The sequence below is a fragment of the Hemibagrus wyckioides genome, linkage group LG24 (assembly GCF_019097595.1).
Source record: "Hemibagrus wyckioides isolate EC202008001 linkage group LG24, SWU_Hwy_1.0, whole genome shotgun sequence".
NCBI classification, from domain to species: Eukaryota; Metazoa; Chordata; class Actinopteri; order Siluriformes; family Bagridae; genus Hemibagrus; species Hemibagrus wyckioides.
The window spans coordinates 6,086,073-6,102,566 of record NC_080733.1 but is presented as its reverse complement, the minus strand read 5'-3'; the positions used below and the strand labels follow the sequence as shown (position 1 = coordinate 6,102,566).

Genomic DNA, 16,494 nt, shown 5'->3' with positions numbered 1-16,494 from the left:
TGATGCGCTTGTTTGCTTACTACTTTGCTGCCGCCGCTGAATGAATACGAATGGTACGCCAGTTTGTTGTGTTTTATCGTTATTACGTATGCTGAGGTGAATGAATGCTACGAAGCGGATGTCGCTTGGCTGAACTACCAGGGTTTAGTTTGTTGGCTTTAGCTCGCTGTTTACTATACCTACCACTTAAAGCTAGCTCATTATTTGGGTCGATTTAGATGAACGTTACTTACTTTAGTTGCCCTATTTTTGTTTGTTTATTGGGTTTGGAAGTTGTCATCAGATTAAATATTAATGAAATGGTTGTTTGTCTTGTTATTTTTATTATTATTTATACGAATAATGAATGGTTTTTGTTTATTGTCATTGTTATTTAAATGAAATAAATGGTTATTATTATTGATAAATGAAAACTTAATTGTTGTTTTATTGTTGCTTTGTTGTCAAAAGCGTTACTTGTTGAGTTAGAAGGTTGTTTATTGTTGTTGTTATTGTTGTTGTTGTTTGTTGTTGTTTGCTGGTTGTTGTTTGTTATGCTTTTAAAGGAATGAATGCGGGTGGAGAGAATAAATGGAATGGCTGCGTTTGCGGTTATTGTTGTTGCGTTGGTTATAAATACCACTAATGAATGAGGTAAATGAATGGCGGATTGAAGAAAGTGGCGTTATATTGTTGTTGTTGTATTGCTTTGTTTGCCCAGGTTGTTGCTATGTTGTTGTTGTTGTTGTTACTGTTGTTTGTTGCTGTTGCCTTGCGCCCACGAGCCACGTTGTTGTTGTTGTTGCTTTTTTTGCGCTGCTTTGCCCTGTTGTTGTTGCTGTTTGCTGTTGTTGCTGTTGTTGTTTTTGCACTTTTTCTTTTGTACTGTTGCTTGTTGTTTTGCCCTTGTACTTTACTTGTTGTTGTTGTTGCTTGCTGTTGTCTTTGTTTTGCTTTGACTTTAGCCAGACTTTGCTTTTTGTGCGTGGTAAGCTGTTGTTGTTGTTGTTGTTGTTGCTGTTGCTGAGTTGTTGTTGTTGCGAGAGTTGTTGAGAAAGGAAGAAAGAGTTGTTGTTGTTGTTGGAAAGAGAAGAAAGAAAGAGAAAAAGAAAAGAAAGAAAGAAAGAAAAAGAGAAAGAAAAGAAAGGAAAGAAGGAAGGAAGTTGTTGTTGTTGTTGTTGCTGAAAGAAAGAAGGGAAAGAAAGAAAGAAAGAAAGAAAGAAAAAGGAAGGAAGGAAAGAAAGAAAGAAAGAAAGAAAGAAAGAAAAAGGAAGGAAGGAAGGAAGGAAAGAAAGAAAGAAAGAAAGAAAGAAAGAAAGAAAGAAAGAAAGAAAGAAAGAAAGACTAATAAAATATAACATTAAGATAGTAGTGAATGAGAAGACTCCTCTATGTTAAATAAAGCCTCTGGCTGAACTCATGTCATTTGTGTCTAATTCAGGAAGCAGGTCTCTAGCCGAGTGTCAAATTATTAAAGTATTTAAAGAGATTACACGGCTAGAGTTTTAGACTGACACACAGTCCATAAATCATCTCACTGTGAGACTGGACGAATGACTGGACCTGGTACACACTCTGACCCCAGCTTTCTAACAATGGGGCAACTGGGTATCTGCATATTCTTCAGTTTTGGATAAATTAAATATGAAGTATTACCTGAGGCTGATAAAGAGTTATAGAACACACTGAAAAAACATAACAAAAAAAAAATAGCAGGAACAGAAATGGACTAGAGAATGTTAGGGAAATTGTTATATATGTGTGTAACTGGTTTTCCTAAGGGCAAAATCTAGCAGAAAATGGCTGAATGAGCTCATGCCAGTGTTTATAGCAACTGAAAATAGCAACTGGAAGCATGGAGGGTATTTCTACACACCCTGAGCTCAGAATGGATCTGAAAGAATTTCATTAGTTTAAATTCAAGCTTCTGGGGCTCCAAAGTCTACTGCTCTGAAAAAAGATACCTTTCTTCTCCTGTGTCAAAGGCTTTCTGTAAATCAGGCAATAAAATCAAGATGGAAAGGTCTATTTGTCGAGAAGATGAATTACATATATGTTGAAATCAGTGCAGTTTTCCAAGCCAAAGTCTATTTCCTATGAAGCTCGCCTGATCAGGGTGACAGGACAAGGTGAATGAGCTCTGTGGGGGAACATTTTCTTAGCGTGTAGCTGTCAGTGTAGACAATATATTCAAAAGGAGTCAGAATTCAAAAGAACGATAAAAGCTAAATTTCATGTGGAAAGTGGGGGATCATAACCTGCTCCAATGAGCCTCATAATCCTTCATTAAATGCTTCCTTGATCATCTCGTGAATAGATTCAAATTAAAGAATGTCAAGACAGTCAAGATTTTGAATCTATATGTAATAAAAACTGTATGTCCTGTGAAAAAACATGAACTGTATGCAAATTAAAAGAGTATTGGAAATCTGTAGAAATGAGAAAGAAAGAAAGAAAGAAAGAAAGAAAGAAAGAAAAAGAAAAAAAGACAGAAAGAAAGGAATAAATAAATAAATAAATTAATTAATAAATAAATTAATAAATAAACAAATAAATTAATATATTATATTATATATGCTTTATAAATAAATAAAGCAAGGAGGAAAAACAGAAAGAAGATAAATAAATAAATAAATAAATAAATAAATAAATAAATAAATAAAGAAAGAAAGCAAGAAGAAAGCAAGAAAGAAAGATAGAAAGCAGGAAAACAAAGGAAGAAGACAAAGAAGAAAGAAAGAAAGAAAGAAAGAGGATAGACAGATAGACAGATAGATAGATAGATAGATAGATAGATAGATAGATAGATAGATAGATAGATAGATAGATAGATAGATAGATAGATAGATAGATAGATGAAGGTTAATTTGTTAGTTAGTTTTATTGTCAAAATGAAAATCTTTGAATTTCCACCTGCTAGGATGAGGGTGGGCCTGAGGGTGGGCCTGTATTTGTCAAGTAATGGTAACTGCTTGATGGTCAGACAGTGTACAGCTTGGTACACACAGCAAACTATATTAATAATCACTACTTTGGGGCTGAGGGATATAATGAGTCTGGGATTAGAGTTATGCACATTTTGACAAAGCACTGAATTTCATCTTTTGGAAGCACTGAAAATGTGGAAATGTCATGTGGCCCTGGATCTTATATGCGTTTGATTAAGAATTAGAGCAGACTTTGAAGGAGTGACTGTCCTAAGGGCTACGCGATCTAATGATCGGTCCAGGAAAAGATTAAAGTCTTCTCTGATAAGACAAGGAGCTGCTGATGTAGCCGGGCTCATTATTAAGTTTTACAAAAAAACTTGGGTCATCATGGTTGGAGTCGGTGTCATACTATCCATGTTAATTACACAGTCTTCTTCTATTCTTCTCTTTTTCTACTCATGTACTTTTAAACCTCAGTGAATTTATTAAATGTAGCAGATCCTTGTACTTGCGGATGAAATAAAGGATGAAAAGAATATATAATCACCCCAAGTTTAGATTTTACAGATGAGATAAAAGGCTCTCCTGAAGAACCGAATTATTTATAATGTTGTTCACTGAATAGCTTGAGATACACAACCTGATGTCTAGACATGTATAAGGAAAACTGTTAAAAATATTACATAAAAGGCCACAAATACCACACAGAACCCCCCCCCAAATTATATAATGTATTCCACAGTCTGAATTTCAACATTGTCTAAAAGAGGATTGTATGTTGATGTTGTAGAGGGCATCATGATGTGGCCTTCAAGGTTGCAAACCATAAGGTGGCAGTGGATCCAGAGCTTTTCCTGGGAACGCTGGACGTGAGACAGGAATACACCCTGTCACCCTACACACTCGAACTTGGAGGCACTTTAAAGCATCCGATCCACCTACATGCATGTCAAAGGAATCCGGAGAGCCTCCAGAAAACCCACATGGACACAATGAGAACATGTGAAATGCCACAACATTCAACCTGAGCTCAGGATCCAACCCTGGAGCTGTGAGGCAGCAGTACTTCCTGGTCATGTCATTTACAACAAACCTGAAACAAAGTTAAAGAGCTGGCTAATACAAAATTAGCTTTGAGAAGCACCAGGAAATTAGCGCTCTCTGAACTGAGAGTCAAGCACCTTGACTAGTGACTGAAGATAATCGACTTTTCCCATGCTCCTTCAGTCTCTTCCTGATTCTTCAGACACTCGAATTATTTTTTTATACCAACTGACAGTTTACTTGAAGCATAAATGATTCCTATTGTGATTTTTCCTGAGTGTCCTTTCCTGAGAAACAGTGTCCTTTGAGAAGCTTTGCAATCATTTGTCTGAATCATGGATCTGAATAACGATGGATCTGAAAAACTCGGAAGAAATCGGGGGATTTTTAGTCCATCAGCTTGTCCAGGTCATCAGATTTATGCCATATCTCTTTTTTCATCTTGTTAATTCGATCTGCTACACTGCCTTCACTCGCAGACACTCATGCTTTCATTCCGGGTCGGTCAGATAAAGTTAAGAGATAAGTTACAATTTTCCTCATACCGTATAATCAGTAGACTCTGTACTTCCCATTAGCTCCAATTTTTAAAGAAATACGCTTTTTGTTCTCCAGAAGAGATCTCATGATAGCCTTGAGTGCACCGTCATTATGCTCCGGTACAATTTTCTCTTCAAACCAGACAGAAGAGAATGTCACGCTCAGGTACTATGACAGTCAGATAGCATTTCTTCAATCTCAGATTACACCCTGCCATCCACTAGTAATGCAGAATGATATTTTTTTTTCCAAGGACATGGATTTGCACAAAACAGGGCTACATTAAAAAGGCCAACTATCCGAGCTCACGTTTCCTCTCGCTGGATGCAGGATTATAAAGATACAGCTGGATAGAAAAGTCTGAATCCACCTCCAAGTTCACTTCTGACAAAATAATTGTTTACTCAAAAATGATATGAAAGTATGAATCCGAAAGGTGTTATTTACTGGAAGCAGCAATGACTAAAATATAACGGAACAGTACTAATTTATTCAATAACAAAGTGTTAGTCATTACACACTTGTAACTGCTATTAGAGATTTTGTTAACTTTCCGCCAAAGAGCTCATAATTAAGCTGAAATGAACTCTTTTTTTTTTTTTTGTATGTTCTATTTGTAGAGAACGATCTAATCTAATACAATAACATCTACTTTTAAACTCAAAGATTTATACATTTTAAGGAATATATCTAACATTTTGTTCAAGAAATTTCTTTTGTGGATTTAAATATTAATGCTGAGGTCCATTATTTTGCCTGAATAAGTCATAAATTATGATTAATTCATTAAAAATAATGATTATGATCATTTCATCTAAAAAAAATATATATGCAATCCAGTCTAGGATTAGATTCACTGGTATTATAGTGTTGCTTCATGGTTTGTAGATGAAGCTACGCTCTACCAGTTCTACCAGAAAAGGAAAAAAAAAACCCCATTGTCCCGCTGAGAGAACCAATAAAGAAATTCCGCAGCACTTTATAGTTGGGTTTCTGTTTCTGAAAACAAAACTAGAGGCACATTTAACATTTTTATCATCTAGAATAGGATGGAAGAGGGTAAAAACATTTGCACTAATTTCTAAAAAAACTAAAGGTCTTACTACAAGCACAGGATTCTTCTTGCAGTGAAGAAACATACGTAAAGACGTTCTATGAGAGCTGTACTCACGTTCGATATACGTGAATGGAAGAGAGCTTTGGCTGAAAGCGTGTTCGGATGATGTAACGTGACACGTCTCGAAAAAAATCTGCCATTTTGAAAAATTGTAAGCTCCTGTGAATGTGCCTGCTGGTGGTCCAGTGGTTGGATCCCATGCTCAAATCAAAACATGCAGCCCAAATGATCTGCTGTGGCGACCCTGAACAGAGAGCAGCCGAAGGAACAACAAAAAGTGAGCTCCTGTGAATATTGCCGAGTTTGAGATGCAATACTGTGTTAATTTCAAAATCTTGGAGAAACCGCTTGCATAAAAAGTATAAATAGGTTTGTATTACTTTTTAAAACCATCCTGTTGCTGCATTCGTCATGAAACACACCCACACACCTATTCATTTTGGTCAGGATCTACGAGTCTCCAGAAGCTGGGTTTTATTAGAGCTTTTTCAATATACCTGCCCTACATACATATCTGTGTGTGTTACTGCATCTATGTGACCTCTGTGTGCAAAACCCATTCTGTCTCGGTGTTATTCTTATCTCTAGCAAGCTTAAAGACTCACTGATGTCCGTATGCTCGTGGCTCTCGTGCCTCACCACTCCTGCTTCTTAGAGAGCTTACTGTCCTTGAGAGCCCACTTCTCTCACACACACACACACACCTCCTGGATGAAACTGACCCTTGCACCGTCTGTCCGCATGCCACAGACCGGAGAAGGAGAAAGCCCAAAGTGGCAGAACTAAGATTAGCCATCCGTGACTAACAAAGAACATGTAGCTTATAGACGGAAATGAAGAGCTCTCACCTCCTCACGTCCGGGGTATTTTAGTCTGAAGTGGGTGGAAGGGAATAAGGAAATTTCTGAAAATACACACACATCTCTGACCATGTCAGGCTACATTCTATATGCCAACATTATTTTTCTAACTATTATGCATTAAATTTGACATACCAGAATTTCACCGTGGACAGCTTTAGCGTCCTGGAGCGTTCCCAAATTCAGAAAAAATCTTGCATGGAAATTAATAAGCAACATGTGATGCTAATTTACTGCAGCGACTGTGTACTAGCACTAGACGTCATGTCGGATTTAATTCCTCACAAACCGGAACCTTTTCTAGCCAGCGTGAGTATTACGGCTGCAACACACCCGACTCACACCCCCTTTAACGAGCCCCCTGTCACGAGTCGGTGCACCTGCCTAACCTGTGATCCCACATGATGGAACAAGGCCAGAAATCTGTGTCTCGAGCACGATGGAATACTTGACTATACACAACATCCCTTCTTAGAGCCATCATACAGTACCACATACTATTCTGCCTATATCTTTTTCTCTAACTGTAAGACATAATCACAGCTTCCCAAACCCCAGGACTGAGATAGTGTCTCTGTTGGGAAAGTCTAGGAAGGCAATTAAAAAAATTTTTTTTTTAAATTAATCTGACCTTCTGGAGGACGCAGGGAGAGTTTCCCAGTGCGGAGCCTTAGGCTTTGGCAGATAATAACACCAATCAGCTTTTCTTTCTTTCCTGACCCCTAGAGCAAAGCAGGCTGATTCCACTTCACATCCCCATAGCTATCTCACACACACACACACACACACACACAATTGTAATAAACAACCATTTAAGATAGACTGCTTTTGCTATAACAGGCATACCATTATAGATAGTCAGAAACTTTCTATCACATGCTGCTAGCTTAGCCACAGTAGGTGACTTAACAGAAGCTAGCGCTAGATCTACAGGATGTTTAAAAAAGACAGAAACTCTCAGGAGCTACTGGGACAGTTCACTGGCACACCAAAGGGGTTGCCGGCAGGCGATTCTTCATATCGTGCTTCTTGTTTGTGTAGTGTGTTGTGCCACGCCCTTCCCATTGTTCTGCTTTCCCGCCATATCACCTGTCCTCCATTTACCCTAATCCTTTGTCCTATATATACCAGCCCTTTTGTAACTTTCTTTGTAGGTCATTGTTGTTATTGGTTCGGTCAGATGCTGTTATGTTCCCAGGTTATCGTTATGTTTTGTTAATCACATTTTATTTGTCCAGTGTTCACCGTTTGTCTTGTTTTTGTTTCATACTTAGTTTTGTTAATAAATCAGCACTTTAATTTATCCTGCATGTGGGTCTGAGAAATTTCGCACAAGAGATCGCGACTACCGCGGAGATCCGGGTTCGATCCCTGCTTCAGGTGGTGTCTCCTGACAGAAAGCAAAAAGTGTATCATAGTACATTCTAATAGTTTGATTCTCACTGTTTCCTGACTGTTAGGACCCCCTGCAGTGAAGGTATACGAGTGTAAATCTATATCTGAAAGCCAGACTGGACGTTCCATGCTGATACCTACAAGCTGCTGATCACCGACTGCACCGTGTACCGTCTACTAAAACCTTCCTACTTCCTAAAACACACGGCATAATCAAAAACCCCAACGCTTTCTCCACTGCTCAATAAGAGACAAACTTTTACAATGACGGCTCAAGAACGCTCCTACTCAATACAAAAATAAATGAATAAATAAATAAATTAAATAAAAACCCTAAAGACTTTCAGTGCATGAGAAAAAGCTTGCAAAACAACATTTTTTAAAGCATTCAGACATATTTATAAGGTCAGGCACTGCTTTATAGCCTCTAGGCATTTTACACATCTGGAAGCTAAGTATTTGAAAGAGTTGAAAGTTTTATGATGATTAGTGTAAATCACTGTAAAGTGCAGACATTCTCTGCTCTCTATTTTAAAGGCTTTTGGAGCCTAGCTGCCATTTTTTGCATCAGTGCCACTTGGTAACACAGTGTGTGTGTGTGTGTGTGTCAGTGGGTGTGATTAATGAGCTTTGCTGGTGTGTGCTGAAGATTGCTGTCCAGTGTGATTTAGCACAGATGACCTTGCTAAACTCAACAGATTTGATATCAGTAAATTCCTCAAAGTATATGAAGATTATTTCATAAAGCACTTGACATTATCTAGATGAAGCATGCAGGGATGATGCCAGACATTAGAAACGGCTTGAATTGGTTACTGAATTATTTAAGACCTGATCTCACTATATTAATACTGTAGCTATAAAATACCTTCACGATTTAAGTAACAGGAGAAAATGACATTCTATCTTAGAAAAGCAGATCTACTCTCTTATTTTTTCCCCCTCCTACATTAAACCACCGGTACTTCAGCTCGATATGGCTTTTTACAGAGAGCTGCTAGATGGATGGTAACTTTCAAGCGGAAAAGAAAAAAAAAATCCATAATTCTGATTGATTAATCAATCAGTTTTTTTTTCACTATAGCAGCTGAGATGTGATTAAGGAAAGCAAAGGACACGTTCGTTTGACATCTGGGGTGACCTCTGGCTTGAACTACACCTCTGACTAGAGTGTATTGGAACATGGAACAGGAATAACTGGGTAGAAAGAGATAGGAGGCTTTCACACTGGCAGTTTAGTCTGGAACAGAGCACATGAACAGTTGATCGTGTGAAAGCTGTCATGTGGACCGAGAAACGCAGCGTGAAACTACCTGTAGGATGTGGTGCGAGATGCCTGTGAAACTGAATGCAACTCTGCACTTGATCAGAAAGTAAAGTAACCTGTGTGTGTGTGTGTACGTGTTTCAGCTGATGGTGACATTGTTATTTTCCATAATTGACGTGTAGCATGAGTGACAGGGGAACGATAAGGGACACAGAAGAGGTGAGGAGCCTTACGGCACATAAAAGCATCAAAAAAAAATAAAAAAAGGTGAATGGTTGTGATCTCCATGAGCATTTGTGGTGATGTAAAAGAAGTTCAATAGCATCAAGTGAGTCTAAAACCAGAGCAAAGCTGCGTGGGGGAGCCGGAAACAATCACACTCAGATTCGGACCCTAGCAAACGTGTCAAGTGTGAAAACCAAAACAGGTGCGAGTTAAAAATAATAAAGTGAAAACGCACGTCTCGCGTCATCTCTCAGTCATCCTTCGCTTCTTATGCAGGCTGAAGCTTGGCATCATTTAATAAGTAAATGCTCAGAAAAAAAAAAAGTTGTTTTTTTTCTCCAAGCCCACATCGAAGTGCCTTGAAGTGGATGATTAGTTGATGTAGTCATGGCTACAGATCTGAAGGTACTATATAAAACACTAATGAAAACTATGTGCATCAAAGCCATTAGGAACAAGCAGTTTACATAAGTCTGATACACAGCTGAACCGCTGCGGTCCACGCCATCTGCTCTGCCAGACTAATGGCCACATGGCGTTCATGCTCATAACCTGTTATTTACTTTCAATGTTTAGATGTTATTTGTTGGAGTGATAGAGTGGTATAAAGAATAGAAATATATAAAGAACATAAATAACTAAACATCCCTTTCCTTGGGGGCACAACCTGCATCATTTAAATGATGTTTAAATGTCTTTTAGATCATACGAATGTTCATAAGAGGTCCTGGACAGCACGTGTCTTCCTGAAGCTGCTGGTGGAAGACGTCAGACGTGCAGAGATAATTGAATTAATCTGCCTCATTGAAGGTACTTTGAAAATGATAGGAGACAGCTATTCTTAGTCGGCGGCCCGATGATGGCATTCTGATCTGCATAAGCGGCTGAACGAACTCAAGCTAGGTCAGTGCTAGTGAAGACAAGTGACGTGAAGGACAACAGTGAATCCGTTCTTTCTGCCCAGCAGTCTGCTACGTGAGGCATGAACAATAAGCGGCTGCTGCTGCTGCTGCTGCTGCTCGGCTGACTGTAACTGATAAAGCCATTACGTTCCAATCATCCTCACTAGCTTTCACTGAACCAGAATCTAATTATTTTCCTTCCAAGGACCAATGAGCCGTAAAGGTTAATTGCTGTCCAGCCGTATGATTCCGTGGAAGTAGCGTAATGGGACAAAGTTCATTGGTGGTAAGAGAATAAAGTAAGTTACACTAAATACTGTGGCCAGACTGCCTTTACTAAAACAAAGAAATAGTGTAACAATGCATCGTTGTGTTCATTCCTATGGCTTATTCTTCTTCACACACACACACACACACACACACCTCTGTCTCTCTCTATATATATGTATATATATATATAGTCGAATCTTTAAATAATTAAACAGATGAAACAGACGAATAATTAAACAAACGAACTACATACAGAACGTCAAATAAAGTTAAAAATCACTAATATATATATATATATATATATATATATATATAAATATATTATAGAGAGAGAGAGAGAGAGAGGTGTAGAAGAAGAATTATTGACGAATATATATATATAGATAAATAGATATGTTTGGTCAATAATTGTTCTTCTACACACCTCTCTCTCTCTCTATAATATATATATATATATATATATATATATATATATATATATATATATATATATATATATATATATATATATATATATATATTAGTGATTTTTAACTTTATTTGACGTTCTGTATGTAGTTCGTTTGTTTAATTATTCGTGTTTCATCTGTTTAATTATTTAAAGATTCGACTAGCTAGCCTTCGATTCTGCTTGAAGTAGCATGACAGAAAAGGGTGTAATTAAGCCAACAAATTTATATGACAGATAAAACGTAAATATTTTATACAGCCTAGGGAGCTGGAGAGCTGATTGTGACGCACTCAGAGTCTTTACGGTAGTTTGTCCCTAAGCTTACCTTCATTACAACATCATTACAAGTGTCCCTGGGGATTTTGGACATCTCTGTATAGGTGTGATGTGCCTCCTCATACACCAGCACATTTTACTACTTTTACTAGACCAGATTACACACTATGTAGTATATAGTGTTTCATTAAACTAAAGTTTTTTACTACAAGAAAATGTCAAATTGTCTACTTCACCATAATTCAGCTAAAAACATGAACCCTCAGAGCAGGATATCAAACAGATTCATGTAAATTACTCAAGGCAAGATAGAAACAAGTTTTCACAGACCCTTTTTGTTTTGTTTTCTTCTTCATTTATCCTCTCATGTCTGATTAGTAAAAAGACAACACGGTTTGCTCAAAACCTCCATGAAAACAATGCTTAAAGACAACAGAGGCGTAGTTTAAAACCGACGTCTTATTTGTTCAGATGCTAGTAAAGCGGACAAATCAGAATGAATTTCCATGAACAGCTCGTATCTCCAGCCATGAACGCTTAAGGATTAAACGGTAGCTACTGACGCCAGTCATGTCATTTCTAAGGAAGGAATCTTATTTAGCTTAACCTTGACAAATTTGAGTTAAATTCCCCTTTTTCTGTTGTCACATGATGATGATCAGCCATATAAATTTCCACACATGCCTACAAATCTACACTCTAAGAAGATTGCATGCTATTTGAGACATAGCTTTGGTGCCACAGCCGCATATTCCACTTACCGGCGAAGCTTCCTGTGGCCAGAATTCTGAACTGTTTCCATGGTTACTTGGTTCATTTGACTCACCTGCAGCTCATTTACTCAATGGTGATATAAATGGCACTCCGCACAGCCTGTGGCAAAGTCTCGCCCATCTATTCTAGCAAGTCCAAACCTTTCTAAATAGTTCAGAGCTCTTCTCCGGTCTCCTTGTGTTGAATGTCTTCTAATAACTCTCCACTGTGCTTGAGGAACACTCAGTACCTGGTTCACTTTAAATCATATTTGACCTCTTTTTCGCATGGTCATGTTTATTTTTGGTCATGTTTCCAGCCTCGGTAGCTTCACGGCGCTCGCTGAATGATTTAGTAAATTGCTTTAAGATGGAAAACTGTAATAGTTGAACAGTCTTGCTGAAGGTCAGTATAGTTTATAGAAACAGGTGTCTCTCGGTCATGTGGTACTGTAACAATTTGCTTATATCATAATAGAAAATAACATAACCAATGGAACTACGTTTCTATTTATTACAGTTATATCTGAATATTGATAACTGTCCATGAGAATGTTGAGGGAACTAAATTGAAGTAAATTGAAAGGACAAAACATCATACAGACTATAGAGACTGAAGAATACGAATGCTGTTAATGACAGGTGAAGTGAAAGGTGAAAGAGTTTTTTGGTGCTGATTTGTGCCTTGTGCCTTGATATTCCAGGGATATCACAGTGAACTGGATGTGAAATATCCAAAAAATCCCAAACTCAAGGCACTTTGTACAGCACAAACGGTTTAGTGTTGAGATTAGTGCGTTTTAACTTGAGGTGTAGACTGTGATGTCACTCTTGAATATATATTTAAGAAACTAAAGCAGCACATACTGTATATTTTGTGGTGCCATTCAATACAAACACAGTACCAACAAATGCTATACGTTTTACTTCATTGTATTTTCACCGAGGTGCCGGTTTCACAGAGGTCCACTGATTTGCTCTAAACTTCTCACTGGTCATTGACATACACTATATGACCAGAAGCTTGAGGAAATCTGACCATATCACTGTTGCAATTTCCCTTCACCTGAACTAAGAGACTCAACCCCTGTTCCAGCATGACAACGCCCCTGTACACAAAGCACAGAGTTCCATGAAGACATGGTGTGAGAAGGTTGGAGTGGAAGAACTGGACTGAGCCCTGACTCTGACTCAACCCCACTGAACACCTTTGGGATGAACTGGAACACTGATTGAACCCCAGACCTCCTCACTCTTACAACAGCAGTGTCTGATCTCACTAATGCTCTTGTAGCTGAATGAACACTAATCCCCACAGTCATGCTACAACATCAAGTGGAAAACCTTTACAGAAGAGAAGAGTGGAATGCATAATAATAGGAAAAGAGGAATAGGATGTTCAATAAACACATGAGCGTGATGGTCAGGGGTCCACAAACCTTTCGACCGGTGTATAAAAATGACATCTAGTATCATTTGTCTAGAATTTCCTATAGATAAGATTTGTTTTACTTGTTCTATTCACAAAAATCCTATTTCTAGAACAAAGATAAATGAGTAAAGCTTGAAATGAGTAGAAATGTCTAGAAATAATTTAAATAATTGTATATTTGGTTTTGACTAAATATTATAAATATTATATATAAATATTAAAATATATAAAAATATATTAAAAATATATTAAATATTATAAATTTCTATATTTATATTTAGGAGATCATTTCAGCTGCTTAGATATAATAATAATAATAATAATAATAATAATAATAATAATAATAATAATAATAATAATAATAATTTAATATTTCAAAGGTGGGGAACTGATTTTGTGTGTGTATACCTTGTGTGAGGAGCTGCAGGGTGCGGACCTCCTCTCTGACACGGAGCTGCAGGACTTGTTGCAGGATGTACTGTCTCTGGCTCTCCTGCATGATCCCCATCCTCTCCAGCTTCCTGTCTGTCAGCCTCATCAAAGCCCGACCTGCAGACACAAAGAACCCCATAGCAAACTACTTCCGAGTGACGTAACTGTCATGTACATCAACAGTAATTACAAAGCTAATATTTACCACATATTTAAACAAAACATCCTGTAATTCAACATGGGCTAATATGTACAGCATCAGCTGAACCCAAGTCGTGATGTAAAGCCTTTAAGTGTGGTGCTCGAGTCTGCCCTGCAAAATATTAAACGGAAAAACACTAACGAAACGAAATGAACTTGAATTTTGTTTTTGCTCCATATAACACAAGCCAAGGTCAGGAAAAAAAAATTGAATGCCTGCATAGTTTCTTAATGACATTGCTGAGAGCAGAGGGAATAATCCAAGACTCATGAATTTTCATTGCCTCATCTGATATTTGGCATTTTTGCCTTTTGGCTTGAGGCATGTCGCTTTGTAGGAGATAAACATTGGAATTTTAGTTTTGTCTATGAAAAAGACATTGCACATTCATTCACATTCCTTCAGCTTGTTAAGCACACAGAGTTCAGCGCCGTTAAAGAATATGAGCTCTTCTGAATCCTCTTTTCTTGTTCGATGACGCCAGCGAAGACACATTCGCTTTCATTCTCTCTCAGCCTCAGAAATTCTCCCATCCTCTATTATCTATAAAGTAGGTTAGCCAGTGCAGCGATGCTGACGTGACCGTTTTCCTGCTCTGCAAAAGCATTTACGCCAGCAGTGGCTGTTGACAGCCAGACGGTTATTTAGAGCAAAGTGTGTGCTGCATGTGTGCAAACCTGCTTAAAGCTCCCTAACAAATCAGGCCTCTTAAATTGCCAACCGCCTTTTTCCAGTGTGTGGAAATGCAGAAAAAAAAAAACATCTGAATGAAAACGAGCAGGTGGAAAGAATCCAGGAAGGCTTTAATGGGCACACTGGTTATAGAGCCTGCACAGACCAAAAGAAAGTGTGACAACAGAATAAAAGCAACAGGAAAGAGAATAAGAGATAGGAACGGTTCTTATTATTTAGTAAGCGTGATTGAAATTGGACCCTTTTTCACATTATAATTGACGGATAAAAAAGCACGGCGACAACAGCAGAGCTTCCAGGCTTGTCACTGAGCAACAGATGCGTCAAAGGACATATCAAATTTTTACTGACATTTAAAAAACGCCTACAATGAGTTTCTGGCTGAGTGCTATGTTTAGCCACGCTACATTGGAAGACGGGAATGAAGACACTTGTGGAGGTGGACGTGATCAGACTGCGGCTTCTCCATAAAATGGACGTGGGCCAGACGAGCTCTTCATTTGGCAGCCGGAGCTGGAACTTGGTCCTTCTTCTCTTCTTTCTGACTCAGTGCCTTCAAAATCCCCGAAAGATGCAGAACGGGATGAGTCAAACCCTGGTTAAAGCTAGCGCACTGAGCAGAAGAGAAGACGGAGGGGAGATAAGAGGGAATATGAGAAAATAGAGGAGGAAACAGGAAGAGGCGATGAAGTGAGGAAATTCGAAAGACAGTCGCCAAATTATAAACCAAACACGCAGCAAGGGAACTGGGAAGAAAGCCATTCAAAACAGAGCTCAGTACATAAACATGTCCTATAAAAACATTATGGATGTTGCTCAGCTGTGAGCATCAAAGGTCACTGAGTGGGAGAAAAACCACACTACCTTAAAACTAAAGGAAAGAAGGCAGTTCATTCGAAGTCATCTTATAACGCATGTCAAGTGAGAGAGAAGCAAGCCATAAAAGGCAATAAAGCTATTGCGCCTATGGGAGCGACCCTGCCATGAGAAAACAAGAACTGAGTCACAACACCTGTGATTATGGCTTTTTCTCTGCACTCCAACCCTCACCGGTGTGGAGCAATCAAAAAGAAGCTATTCGCCAAGGGGTAAAAGATCCAGAAAGGTAACAAGTAGGAAATATTTGGTTTTATTTCATCCCTGCTAACAGCCAGGAGTGGTGAGAATCACCTGGATACCTTCTTTTACACTGTAATTTATAAAGAAATATTTGCCCCAAGCAAATGATTTGCCAGTATTTTCTCCCCATATGATCACCTGCCAATTTCCACCACCAGCTGGCTCTTTAGGAGGGTGACATGAGGATAACATTTGCTTCATGTGCTCAGAGACACAAGACGGCAGTCAAAAGCATGTTTTTTTGCTGCTCAGGTCACATCAGCATTTAGAAGAAAGAGCTCTCTGCCCTCTTCTGCATACATGTGCTCGCAGACAATTACGACTAAGTAGCGTCAGACTGCAAAAATGTTGAACTAAAAGAAATATTGTGGCATACTGCACATTTTTAGTCACCTGTGGGGAAACAGAAAATCCTCTGTGTAATGATTTTCCATTAAAAACTCAACAAACTCAACAAACCCGCCACATGCATGACCTACTACAAGTACCGGCTTCCTACTCATTTGTAACCCTCCGCATTTCTCTTTTTGAATAACTGTAATACTCTTAGTGTCTATTGCTTTTTGACTGGGAACATAGCCAGGTGAATTACCGACCAATATATTTTG

The 16,494-nt window shown here is 38.3% G+C and overlaps 1 protein-coding gene across 3 annotated transcripts in view; it reads right to left on the bottom strand.

Annotated features, from left to right (window-relative positions):
- samd12 (sterile alpha motif domain containing 12) overlaps positions 1-16,494 on the bottom strand; it is a 116,832-nt gene that overhangs the window by 56,225 nt on the left and 44,113 nt on the right. For all 3 annotated transcript variants that reach the window (XM_058377133.1, XM_058377132.1, XM_058377131.1), the window contains exon 4: positions 13,849-13,989. In XM_058377133.1, the coding sequence (XP_058233116.1) occupies positions 13,849-13,989 (141 nt within the window). The remainder of the gene's footprint in view (positions 1-13,848; positions 13,990-16,494) is intronic.